The following is a 13,641-nucleotide window of genomic DNA, read 5'->3' as shown; positions in this document are numbered from 1 at the left end:
CTGCTATTCCTAGGAGCCTTCTCCTACCTTCCTGGCTTCCCTACTCTCTGGGTTCGCTGGCCTCCCAACTCCGTCCTCCCAGGCAGTAACCATAGCCTTCCCTCTGTAGTCCTTAGCACACCTCTGCCCTCTCAGGGAGTGACGGGAGCCTGCCATCCTGCAGCCCCTTCTATTCCCAGCATCCTGGCTTATACAGGCCCCATCTGTCCCTGTCCTGCTGAGCCTTGTGTCTAAATCCTTGCTTGTCTCCTCCTTCAACTGCAGCCTGGCAGTGAATTGGGCCCAACTGACCTCTTAGGGTCAGTGTTGGGAGGACCCCACATCACACACGCTCTCCCTCAAGTCTGTAACCCTTGGGGGAAGGGATGCCTCCTGCCCTGCATCTGCCAAAGCTGGGCTCGCAGGTCATCCCCCTCCTGTTCCACTTCTCCCACCCGGAGATGCAGATTACCCTGGTCCTCCATGGCATTCCTAAACTTTTCCCTCTGGAACTCCAGGTCCTCTTCAACCATTCATAGGGCCTACTCTGCGACTGCTAGCTTCCCCAGAGCTACCTCACTTGCTCCCCGGACTTCTCCAATACCCTTTCCTCACAGTAGCCAGCTGCACCTCTGTGGCTGTTCCTATGTCCACCTGGGCCCTCTCTGTCCCAATCATTTTCTCTTGTAACTCCCTTTATCCAGTCTCACTGGGATCCATGTTTTCCCTCTCTGAAGGGCGCAATGCCTTTTTATATGGCCAACCTCATAGCACCCAAAGCAAACTCTTTGCCTTGCATTGGCAGTAGGCCTCCCATTGACCTTCTCTTGTCCAGCCCCTTCCCCTGGGCTAGCCTTCACCTCACATCTCACACCTCACTCTCTGGGTGCTCCTGCTGACCACAGGCAAAACACGTCCCTCCCTTTCCTGTACTCCCCACAGGTTGGACTTTTTTGGGCTTTCTTATTTTCCTGCCTTCTGGGTGAAGCTTCTCTTTCCTGTACAGGTAGGGGCAGTCTTCTTGTCGCTGTCCCCTTCATCTGCAGGCATAGCACTGCTTTAGCCAGGCCTCTGGCCTCCTGGCCCTGGTACCTCCCTTTCTATCTCGCTCCCTACAGCCTCTACCAATTTCTTCCCACAGGAGCTTAAATAAACATGGTTGCTGTTCAGCCAGCTCTATCAAATAGTTATGCAGGTAGTTATGCAGTTATGCAGGTAGTTATGCAGGTAGTTATGCAGTTATGCAGGTAGTTATGCAGGTAGACCTGGGCCTCCCCGTCTCTGCCTCCTCATCTCTGCTGGGTCTCCAGCATCTGCCTCAGTAGGGCCTGGATCCGTCCCTGCTGTCTGTCACTTCCCTTCTGCAGGGATGGTGACTCTGGAGTCCAGTCTGGGCGGCTGTAAGTGCCCTCTGCAGAAAGGAGAAATTCCACTGGCACAGAGGTCCCCAAACTGTGGGGCACACACCCTAGGGGGGTGCAGTGGGCTGGGATAGAGCTGGGGGCTGGGATGGAGCACCACCCAGCCCCCAGCTCTGCTCCTGCCCCCAGCCTTGGCCCCTGGCCACAGCTCCATCCATAAGTGCCGGAACTAGGGGTGCTGCCGCAACCCCTGGCTTGAAGTGGTTTCCATCACATACAGGGTTTACAGTTTGGTTCAATGGCTCTCAGCACACCCACTATAATAATTGTTCCAGCACCCCTGGCTCCATCCCCAGATCCACCCCCAGTCGTGGACCCGGCCTTGGCCCCTTTACCGCAGACAGGGGGTAGAGGGGCATGACCCTCAAAAGTTTGGGGACCACTGCAACAGCAGCTAGCAATGGTTAGTTGTTGATCTGTTGATCTGTAACAAACCAGTCACTAGGGGAGGGATATTCATTGCATATGTACTAAGTAGTACTGCTGTTATAAAACTGCAGCCACAGGAGCGGGAGGGGGCAAGAATGCATTTCCCATAGCAGCTGGCTCTGGAGACGCTAACAAAAGGACTGAGGAATTCCTTCATTTTTAAGGTAATTTTTAATACTTTTACATTCTTAAAACTGTGAACAATAAATAACATGTGACTAGTCTCCACCCCGCACCCGGTGCGTATGCCAGCCACTCCTCCATCAGCAACTGTCTTCTACAGAAATAAATAACCTACCATGTACAGATTGCTCCATCGGACGTGACTGTCAGTAGCCGACACACAGTCCAACAGTGCCTAAGGAGAGCCCTGGGGCATTCCCGTGGTGGTTGCATTCCAGTAGGGACTGGGGTGAGGAGCTGGGTGGCGAGGAGTTATTCATATTCAAGCAATATGTCAGCTACAGGAGAGAGGCTACAAAAGGCAGCATGGTCCAGTGGTCTGAACATGAGCCCTCCTGAGTTCTGATCCCAGCTCTGTCGCTGACTTGATGCTTGGGCAAGGCCTGGATGGCCCTGGTTCTGCCTCCCTTGAAATCGAGGGGGGCAGAGCCTCTGATAAAGATTCCCATTTAGGAATCTACAGAAGTTCCAGGACCATCCCTTTTCTCTGACTTCTCCCCTGTACCCCAGTTCAGCCATGTCCCAGCCAGGGCTCATGTAACTCTGGGAGCGCTGAAGTTGCCCAGAAGTAGAAGGGGGCTAGCATTAGCCTGGGGAGGGGATGACCTTGTTGGAACGTGGTAGCCTTGCCGGTGGGGAACTCAGCTGGCATGTGTCAAGGTGCCTCCCACTGCAGTAGTGGGGCAGAAGACTGAGTGGCAAGTTTGTCAAGGACATTACAACATGCAAAAGTTGTATTGTGGCATGGAAACAAACTAATCTGTGTAGGAGCCCCCACCTGGCTCCTGTGTCAAGTCTGAGGGCTCTGTGCTGCTATCATGACTTGGGCTGTAAGCATGTGCCAGCATGGTGTAGGTCAAGCTACGTTGCAACTGCCCTCTTAATATGGAGGGGCATTACCCACTGCCAGCTTAGCATGCTCTTAGAGGTGCTAGCCTTTAGCATCTGGACGTGCTTCATCTGCTGTCCTACCTGTTAGGGTTGCTGTGCTGCTGGAGATGCTGCCCTTTCTGGCTGGGGCACGCTTCATTTACAGACACCCCTTCAGGACAGGTGCCTTCCAGTGAGCAAAGTCTGACAATTCTGTAGACAACGAGAGTCCCTGTGGGCTCTAAACATCCTTAGGGCCTGGCATTCGCCTGCATCCCCCGAATAAAGTCCTTGTCCCTCCCCTTGTGTCATGGCCACTAGCCAGGCAGGACTGCATAGAAATGCACATTTTAGATCAAGTGGATGCACTACGTCCATGCACTCAGCAGACAGCCATTGCCATAGGCTGAGTGTTATGCAATACTTCCAGCTGACAGTCCACCATGGTTCCTCAGATGCCCAGAAACTATATGGGGGCCTTACATCTCATGTGAAGGTCTTCCCTCTTCACCCAGGGGCAGCAAAGCTCTCCACATTCACTTCCCCTTTGCAGAGTACAAGTATTGTCTAAAGCAACGGGTTGCTCTGTTCTGCGGCTGCGGCCCCTTCTTGTGGGGTGGTTCTACTCTTTGACCTGTTTCCCCCATCTTCTGCCCCGCAAGTCAAAAGATCCAGCCACCAGCTAGACTTAGTTATGGTTCTCTGGTCTAGACTGCTGGAACCGCTGCCTCTTTAGTGGATGGGATGATTGTAAAGATGGGAGAGGTAGAGTGGGGCCCTATCTTTGGAAATCATTATGTGGGCAGCCAGGAGTGAAAGTAACTTAAAGGACTTACTGGTATGCCAGAGTCCTGAGCAGGGGGTGGGGCCTCAACCAGAAGGGGGTGGGGCCTCAACCGGAAGAGGCAGGACCTTTAAATCCCCAGGCCCGTTAAATCGAGATTTAACGGGCCCGGGGCTCCAGCTGTTGTAGTGGCAGCTGGGAGCCCCGGGCCCTTTAAATCACCACTGGAGCCCCAAGGTAGCGGTAGCTGCGGTGGCGGCCGGGAGCCCCAGGGCTCGGACAGCAATTTAAAGCGCCCGGGGCTCCTGGCTGCTGCTGCTACCCCAGGGCTCCGGCAGTGGGGCTCTGGTGGCGATTTAAAGGGCCCGGGGCTCCGACCACTGCGGGGAGCCCTGGGCCCTTTAAATCGCTGGCCTGGGGAAGCTGCCCGCTGCCGGTACGGTTGGCTGTGTACCGGCACTTGCCGGTACGCCTTACCGGACCGTACCAGCTTACTTTCACCTCTGTGGGCAGCACTGGTTTCAGTGGATGGACACTGCTCTTCAGAAGGCCAGGGGACCTCTGGGAAGCTGGGTTTTTCTGTCAAAAGCATGGGAGACATGGGGGCGGATATCCATGCTCCTGTACCGGAATGGATCTCTGCAGTGGGGTGATTTGAAGTCCCTGTGCCGAATCCATTCTCCCTTTGTTACCACTGATGAATGGGTAGTGGCAGAAGCAGACCAGGAAGCAGGAGACTCCAGCAATGAGCATCTCTGGAATCCTACAGTCCAATGAGGAAGATACACACAGGGAGAAGGTGAAGTTCCGGAGAGGTGGGAGTCTTACCCAGTATTGAAAGTCACAGGGGCTCTGCTGGCTTGTTGGGCAGACCACTGTTGCCCAGCTGCCTCGGCACTTCTGGAGAAGCCTCTTCCATACGAGCAACTGACTGGAGATGAGAGAGCCTCCCAGAGGGTCAGCTCAGTGCAGCAGGGACCAGCCGGCCAGCTGGAATCTCTAGGAGGCCTTGAAAGCCGAAGTCTCTTTCAAATCATTATAGCAAAGGAGCCGCCTCACTGATAGCAGCGCCTCAGACTGCTCTGCTGCCCCCACCCTGCTGATTACATCACCGGGGTTTTCGGCCCTCTTATTATCTGGATTCATGTCCTTATAGATAGGGGTAATATTTAATAAACAAAAAGGAACTCTGGGGAGTGGCTGCTTCTCCAGGAGATGGCATGCCAGGGACTGGATCTGGGGCTTTGCCTCTGAAATGACTTCATATCAGGGTACAGTGCAGGGAAGGGTATTTAAATGTGAGACAAAGGAAAGGGCCAGGCCCTCTAAGAGTGGCCAAGCTCCTGGACAAGACCATGTCCCCACTGCTCACCAGATGTCTGAGTACGATGCAGCCTTCTAGCACTGTGGAGCAAGTTTCAAAGGGGAGAGGATGCCCCAACATTAAAGTCTCTCCTTCAGGATCAGTCTTATAGCTACAGCCACAGCTGCTCTCAGATTTATTATATGGAGCAAGTGGAACCATCTAGCATGCAGTGAGGTTAATCCGGGTATCAGCTCCCTATGGCTACCCCACAGCAGCTGTAAGCTCCCTGCCTCAGCTTTCTCAGATGAGATGGTCACAGTTCATTTCAGACTCAGCTCTTTGTTCTGTAGGGCTCAGCAGACGCCAGGCCTGTCTCAGATCATCTGTCTCGGGCTTTGCTGATTCACCGATGCTGATTTTTGGGGGTCCCCCAAGTCTCTACAATCAGCCACAAGAAAAGACCCCATCTGTGTGGCTGCGGAGGAGGAAGATTGCTGAGCCTCAGTTACACTGAAGCCCCTACCCTTCCTCGTCCACTGCCTTGCATTCGAGTGGAAGGAGCTGCGGGCTCAGGACGTGGGCAGCAGCATGTGTAGAGCCCATGAGCGCTGTGCACAGCAGTTGGGAGAGGGATGAAGAGGGGATTGGTTTTTACACCTTATGGAACCTGTCATGGGTAGTTAGAGAGCAAAGCGCTATGTGGCCTCACAGTCAGGCAGCAGCTAAGCCTTTGTCTGGTGGGAGCGGGCTGGGGAGGTTGAGAGTGAGAAGAGGTTATCAGCGAATGCGCAGAGCTCTGGGCAGGAGCCCAGCGGGATCATGGGTCTGCGTTTAAAGGGCTGTGGATACACCCAGTGTCTGTCTCACTGGGGAGGCCACAGGACAGGGAGTGCTGCATGGCCCGGCAGCTCAGTGGCCTTTCCTCAGTCCCCGGGATCTGAGAGCCTTGGGTGGCACTGGCTCTCCCGTCTGTGCAGAGCAGCACACTGGAGTCTGCTTCGCATTTGGTGGTGCGGCTGTAGTAGGGCTCCATGACGTGACGGAGCTCCAGGGGCACGCTGAGGGGCAGCAGCTCGGCTTTGATCACGGCACCCAGGTGGGCCTCGGAGGATGATGCCCGGAGGTTCTCTGACCGGCTCATCTTGATCAGCAGGTCAATGGTTTTGTTCTCAGCATCCAGAAGGCAATTTGGCATCCTGTCCCCATCCCTGGCTTCGCTGGCTGCCAAGCACCTGCTTATGGCACCTTGCTCTTTGCACTGGAGCCTCTCATCTTCTAGTTTGGCCTTGCAGGGTTCTTTCTTGGCCTGGTGGCCCTTCTCAGAGCCCTCTGGGGACCTTTTCACCGAGAGGTCCAGAGGGCCTTCATGGGGCTTAGTGGCTTTCTCCAGCGCCTGGTGGATGTGATAGAGCTCCCTTCGGATTTTGACCAGCTGTTCCCTCAGCTGTTTCTGCCCAGGGGTGTCTTCCTTTGCCAAGTCAGAGAGTTTCTTCTCCACCTCCTGGTACTCCTCCAGGGTTTTTGACAGGTCCCCGATGAGCACAGTTGTGGCCTCTGGGTCTGTTGTGCTGATGGAAGTCCCATGTACTTTGTTCTGCTTACACAGGGGGTGATCAGAGGCCGTAATCACAGGGGACAGAACATCAGAGCCACTGGCCTTCTCCTGGTCTTCAAGCATGCAGGCATGAAATTCCATGTGCCAGTGGTCCAGGGATTTTGGGGGCTGGGTGGGGGTGGCTCTCAAACCACTGGAGAGAAAAGGAAAGGAGACAAAAACAGAAATAATAATTGGACAGGAGAGCCCATTTAAGTGATGCTGAATCTACCACTGACTCGCTGCTTGGCCTTGGGCACATCACTTAGGCCAGCATTTCCAAAAGCGCCAGCTAATTTTATGTGCTTCCATCCGCCGGTGCCCAATCTCAGACACCTGGGGCCTGATTTTGAGTGGTGCTGAGCACCCACAACTCTAGTTGAAGCCAGTGGAAGCTTCACATGACTTCACTTTAGTGGGATGTCAACCATTCTATGAACTAAATGTCCATAACAGCTAATGGGTGGTGTCTAAGGCCTCTCAGATATTGGAAGGGACAGCTCCAGCAGACTAATTTCTGCAGCTGTGCTGCCAGACTTTGCGATGGAACTCTGCTAAGCTGGACACCTTGCCCCGGGGCCAGCCAGAGGCAGCCTCATCCCACATATACTTGGGTCAGATGGATGTGTGCCAATTAAAATGGCCCATCCTATGATGCAGACCTCTAGTAATTTCATGACCCAGTCACAGATCAGCATATGCCCTCTGCATACAGGTGGACTTGGGAGAAGACTGAGCAGGGAATGGGGAGAAAGACAAGAGGGCTAGAGAATAATCTGTTCCCAAGACATGAAAAATAACCAATCCACAACACACGGAGAATATCCTATCCACAAGGTGTGCCCTCAAGGGGCAAGATAGGGGGCTTCTAACATTAACTGACTGGCATTTCAGAAAACATCAGTGATTGCAGAGGCCTCAGGCAAGGGTGTACCCTAGTCTCTCCTGTTCTCTGCCTGTGGTTTAGTCTCCTGAGGGCTGGAATACTTTGCTCTAATTCTGGTTGTTGGGTTTGGTGGTGTTTGGTGGTCTATGATATACAGGAGGATAGACTAGATGATCTGATGTTCCCTTCTGGCCTTAAACTCTATGACTGCTCCCAGGTGCCCTAGGAAACTGAGATTTCTTCCTCCTCACCAGCCTGGGTTGCCTGAATGGGCACAGAAGATGCTTGTCAGGATTGGGCACTGCTGCCTGCAGTGTAAAGGGACAAATGGAAACATGGATCACGTTTCCCACTTGCTCCTGCTATTGTTTTCCTCAGAATACTTACCAAACCTGTCTTGCCCTCATTACCATCTACCTGAGCATCACCCAATACTTGGTGAGTAATCCTCATAACACCCAGGGAGGCAGGGCAGGGCTATCATCCCCACTGTATAGATGGGAAACGGAGGCACAGAGAGACTAAGGCCCAGACGCTCAAAGGTATTTAGGCTCCTAACTTCCACCTAAATACCTTTGAGGATCTAGGCCTTAGTGAGTTGGCCAAGGTCAGTTTTGGGTCATCTTCCTCTTGGGGAGCTATTCGTAATTAAAAGGATGCCTCCAGCAGGATGGAGGAAGATGGTGACCTAGCCTATGGAAATCCTTGTCATCCAGGGTTGGAGAGGTTGGGGCTCTAAATCCCCTGTATTTCTGATAGGCTTAAAACATGACCATGAGTTCACTGTTAGCCTGGCTTTGTTGACTGATCTGTAGACTGATTCATGTCAGTGACTGGCTGGCATTGGCTGTGGGGCAGAGGTCTTTGTGAGGTGGTGTTTTAGTGAGAAAAATTGGGGTTTTGTTTGGTAGGAGGACACATACTAATACAGTAAAATCTGTTTTATCCAGCATGTTGGGGGAAAGAGGGGTGCCAGTAAGTGAAAAATGCCGGTTAACTAAGAGGGAGGGAGTTTGGGTGTGGGAGGATGTGCAGCGTGTGGACTCTGCGAGGGAGTTTGGGTGTGGGAGGGGGCTCAGGGCAGCGGGTTCGGGTGTGAGAGTGGGTGTGGGGTGCTGGATCTGGGGGACACTCACCTCGGGCAACCCGTCACGGCTGCGCCTAGGCGGACCCCCGCAGCTCCCATTGGCTGCAGTTCCAAGGCAATGGGAGCAGCGGAGCTAGATCTCAGGGCGGGGCAGGGGCAGCACGCTGAGCTGCCTGCCACGCATCTGCCTAGGAGCAGCCAGGACAGGTCACCACTTGCGGAGAGCTGCCCAAGGTGAGCAGCCGCTGGATCCGGCACCAGGACCCTCTCCCATGCCCCAACCCACTGCCCTGAGCCCCCTCCCACATCCAAACTCCCTCCCACAGCCCACGCCCCACACTCCTTTGTCGCCCCAACCCTCTGCCAGCCCCGCGCCAAACAGACTATAAACTGGAATTTCAATGAAGGTCAGAAATGCTGGTTTATAGTTCCGGTTGGTGAAGTGCCAGATAAAACACCTTTTACTGTGTTTAGCACTTATCTATTTAGCACCTTCCATGTTGCCAACTCTCATGATTCTATAGTGAGTTTTGCAATAGTTCTGCTACCCTTAAAGCATCCAGCTCCTGGAGCCACATGATTAGATGAGGATTTCAGCTTTCACTATAAAAAAAAAGTAAGTTTCTAGTTCTCTGGTAAAAGCTTGAAAATGGGACCCCTAAAGGCTCCAAAACCAGAAGGCAGGTAAAAAGAGTACAAATTGATTCTCTTTTAAAATCGCAGGGTTTTTAAAGCCAATCTCATGATATTGTTGGGCCTGACTTTTGAAAGCTTGGGGTCAGTCATGCTGCATTGTACCAATACTAGCCATTAGTTCCATTTTACAGATGGGGAAAGCAAGGCACCCAGGGGGCAAAGTGACTTGTCCAAAGCTACACACCAAGGGCCTGATTTTCTGCAGTGCATCCACAGCACCACTTGCTGGGATGGGAGCTCAGGTTTTCTTAGCACTTAGCTGAGTGGTCAGTCCACTACCGTACGCTGCTGTCTTTGTCATAACAAAGTGAGCCCCTGTTTTAATAAATCTGGAGCCAAAGGCTGAAGCCTTCGTTCAGTGTTGACTGAGGTACTCAGGCAAAGTCCACAGGAATTTGCCTACATCAGGACTGAATAACAACTGAGCGAAAGCCTTAAGATTTGGCCCACTATTAGGTTCTGCAGAGAGAGGAAGAACTACTTGAGTTCTAATATCCTAATGGCTGCTGAAGACTTCAAGTTCCAACAAGGACAAAGGGACTATAAGAGTTGGAGAAAACCCACTGATGCCACAGAAAGACTCCACTGGCAGGTGAGACTGCCATGTCCTGATGGTGATCTGCCTTTTTCGTGCAGGACTCAGTTTTAAGAGGCAAGCGATTAAAAAAATGATTGGGAAAGGACAGGGAGGGGATGACAGCAACCCTGCATAAGCCTTCCTTGACCGTTTGTGGAAAATCTGGTGGAATATTAGATAAGGAGACTGATTGTATCCTACCTGGTTTGGTGGCCTAATTTTCCAGGCATCAGCATTTCAGATCCCATGGACTCAAGTCCTCCCCCAGTGAACTTCCTCTTCAAGGAGCTGGCTAAGCAGCCAGTGTTCTCCAAGCAGGCGACCACTGGTAACTCCGCCTTCCTGATGCTGTTGGGGAGAACGGCCCCATCTTTTATCCCCACAGGGTTCCGGTAGATGTCGGACACTGGCTTTTTGCGGAGGCTGTTGATACCCAAGGCTGAGTTGCTTTCCTTTTCTTGTGCCAGCCATTTCTCCTCTTCCTCCTCGACCAGCATGGCTTTATGGCTGAGGTCAGGAGATGGCTCCTCCCTGACACCTTTCGCCCAAGGAAGACTAGCCTTCAGCACCGGCACCTTCAGCAGCTCTGCCTTTGGTGGCTCATTCATGGTTTTGGCTTGGATAGGAGTGGGCATGGCAGACCCTGCTGGTGCCTGGGCCTCTGCTTTGCCTGCCATCGTCTTGCTTTCTGCTGAGCCAAAGGTATGTTCAAAGAGCAGGGGGTAGTAGAATCGTGGGAGGAAGGCCGATCGCTCAGGGGTCTGCAGGGGCTGGAAGTGCCCCGCGTGCGGGTGCATCAGCTGGGCTGTGGAGGCCAGGAAGGGCAGCTGGGTCAGCTGTGGGTGTGGCGTGGTGCTATTGACCATACTGGGACTGAGATAGGAGAAGAGGCCGGGGTTCAGCGGGTAGTTGATACCCAGCAATGAGAGGTTGAGGCCCTGAGGTTCATGGTAGTCGCTGTAGGCTGGAGGGGGATAGCAGGGGATGATGTTGCCTTCGGTACATGGTGAGGAGACTTCAGTGGTGCCCCTTCTTTGTCCATTGGCGACCAGCTTCCACTGCTCCATGAGGACCCCGCCACTCCCCAGGCATTTTTTTGGCCCCTTGCAATGCTTTGGCTTGGCTTCTATCTCTGGAGGAGCCATTTCCTTGCCCTTCGTCGCATGGTTCTTCAGGGAGAAAACATCCGTGATGATGAAGTCGGGCTCAGCCTCTTTGCAAGGCTTGTCCCTCTTGTTCTTGAACCTGAAGAGCAGGGAGTCTGGCTCGGCTGGGTCACCAGGGCAACCCATCTCCTTCACTTTCTCCTTCTTCTCTCCTGCATCCATCTCCCTCAGCAGCCCGGCAACATCTTCCTCCTCCTCCTCTTGGAACTGGCTGGCATCTGTGGTCATCCCTTCTGAAGGCAGGGCTTCAGCCGCTGCCGCCACCTTGTCACCTTCACCGTCCCCATCTGTGGCCTGCTTGGGATTAGCCATGCCTCTCGCCACAGCCGGGGATTCACAGGCCTCATGCTCGTGTCTCCTCCCGCGAAGCCGGGAAGCCTCCGTGGCCTGCAGGAGACGGAGCTCAGGGTGCAGCAAGTTCCCCTTCTTGTAGGGCCAGTCGGACTCGATGAGCAGAGAAAGTGAGTTCTTGCACAGGCTGTACTTCATGTGGTTATACAGGTGGGACTTCTCCATGCACGTGAAAGGGCACTGGAAGCACTTGTAGTTGTACGGCTTCCCCCATGGCCTTGGGATGTAATGGGGCTTCTTAGGCTTTCGTTCCTTGTGCTTGTAGACCGACGTCAGCTTGCAGCTCACTTCGTCCTTTGACATGGCTGCAGGGGTGGACGTGGTGTGGGCAGCACCCAGCAGGGTTGATTCTGGATGTTAAAGGTCACGGCCCGGAACCGTTGCACATCCTGCAAGAGGACAACACAGCAAAAGTCAGAGGAAGAATAAAAGTGGGGGGAAGGATAGCTCAGGGGTTTGAGCATTAGCCTGCTAAACCCAGGGTTGTGAGTTCAATCCTTGAGGGGGCCATTTAGGGATCTGGGGCAAAAATTGGGGATTGGTCCTGCTTTGAGCAGGGGGTTGGACTAGATGACCTCCTGAGGTCCCTTCCAACCCTGATATTCTATGATTCTAATTTACAGCTGTGATCTGTCCAGATGAGACTATTCTGCTCTGGAGAGCTTCGGGTTATGTACAGCGTGTGTCAGGCCATTTCCATTCCCAGCCTCTGAGCTGCATTGCAGCAGGGACCAGTATGGTGGACTCCGGTGCGATTAAGGGACCAAGTAAAGCAGCCATATTGCCACGCTAGGCCTGCAAAAGATGCTGGCTCAAACTCATTTCTGGGGCAGCTCCATTGAAGACAACGGAGGATGGATTTGGCCTAGTTGCCTTAATGCTGCTTGCATGGACTCAGAGGTAAAATCGACATGAAAACTATTTTGTTGAGCTGAATATAGATTAGCAACACTTTGCTCCTTGCTGTAACACAATACACATTTGTGTGACAACACAATGGGACTTGTCAAGTTTCAGAATGGCAGAAATATATACACTGTAGTCATGAGTGCCTGAAGCCCTTGAAATTTTGGTTCAAAAATGTAAAGTGATCTCTCAAACACTATCCGCAAATAGCACATGTACCATTTGCATGTACAAAAGCACATCTGCACACATGTCATAACACAAGATCAGCCATACTGGACCAGACCAATGGTCCATCTGGCCCAGTGTCCTGTCTCTGACAGTGGCCAGTGCCAGATGCTTCAGAGGGAATGAGCAGAACAAGACATTTTCGAGTGATCCATCCCCTGTCATCCAGTCCCAGCATTTGGCAGTTGGAGGTTTAAGGACACCCAGAGTATGGGGTTGCATCCCTGATCATCTTGGCTAATAGCTATCTGGCTGATGAATCTTGCCCATATGCTCAGGGTTTAGCTGATCGCCATATTTGGGGTCGGGAAGGAATTTTCCTCCAGGGCAGATTGGAAGGCCCTGGAGGTTTTTCGCCTTCCTCTGTAGCATGGGGCACGGGTCACTTGCTGGAGGATTCTCTGCTCCTTGAGGTCTTCAAACTACAATTTGAGGACTTCAATAGCACAGATATAGGTGTGAGGTCTTTTTTAGGAGTGGTGGGTGAAATTCTGTGGCCTGCATTGTGCAGGAGGTCAGACTAGATGATCATAATGGTCCCTTCTGGCCTAAATATCTATGAATCTATGAATCTATGAATAGCTATTGATGGACCTATTTTCCATGAATTTATCTACAGTAATTCTTTTTTTAACCTAGTTATACTTTTGGCCTTCACAACATCCCATGCTAATGAGTTCCACAGGTTGACTGTGCGTTGTAAGAAGTGCTTCCTTTTGTTTGCTTTAAACCTGCTGTCTTAATTTCATGGGGTGACACCTCGTTCTTGTGTTACATGAAGGGGTCAGTAACACTTCCCTGTTCACTTTCTCCACACCACTCATGATTTTATACACCTCTGTCAAGTCAGGGATTAGATGGGCAGTTACCTAACTGGCATGCACAATGCAGTTTGACATGCATAGAGGCAATATTGCAGGGGCAAGTGTACAGGCCACTTCTGAAAATGGTGCCCTTTAAAGTCCAATTTACTGATTTCAATTTCAGACTTTCTTGAAACCCCAATGGAGAGTCACGCTCCTCTCTGCATTCCCCTGTCCCTGATTACTGTGGTATCTTTGTGCAAACCCCAGCTAGCTCTCCTGGTGGTTGTACTCTTGAGATCAAGCTTTAACTGACTTACAGACAAACCTATAGTCACCCTATCTTCCTCTTCAGTGAAATTCCAGGCCAGTGCG

At 52.4% G+C, this 13,641-nt stretch overlaps 1 protein-coding gene across 1 annotated transcript in view; it reads right to left on the bottom strand.

Moving 5' to 3' along the window:
• Positions 1-2,031: 2,031 nt before the first annotated feature.
• The window catches only part of PRR35 (proline rich 35), a 43,098-nt gene continuing 31,488 nt past the window's right edge, over positions 2,032-13,641 (bottom strand). Inside the window, exons 2-3 of the mRNA XM_048867671.2 lie at positions 10,014-11,718; positions 2,032-6,720 (exon numbers count right to left, since the gene is read on the bottom strand). Of these exons, the coding sequence (XP_048723628.2) occupies positions 5,790-6,720; positions 10,014-11,632 (2,550 nt within the window). The 5' untranslated portion in view covers positions 11,633-11,718 and the 3' untranslated portion in view covers positions 2,032-5,789. The remainder of the gene's footprint in view (positions 6,721-10,013; positions 11,719-13,641) is intronic.

This window comes from Caretta caretta, chromosome 10, assembly GCF_965140235.1.
Source record: "Caretta caretta isolate rCarCar2 chromosome 10, rCarCar1.hap1, whole genome shotgun sequence".
Classification (NCBI taxonomy): Eukaryota; Metazoa; Chordata; order Testudines; family Cheloniidae; genus Caretta; species Caretta caretta.
This window is presented reverse-complemented; position numbering and strand designations above follow the sequence as displayed.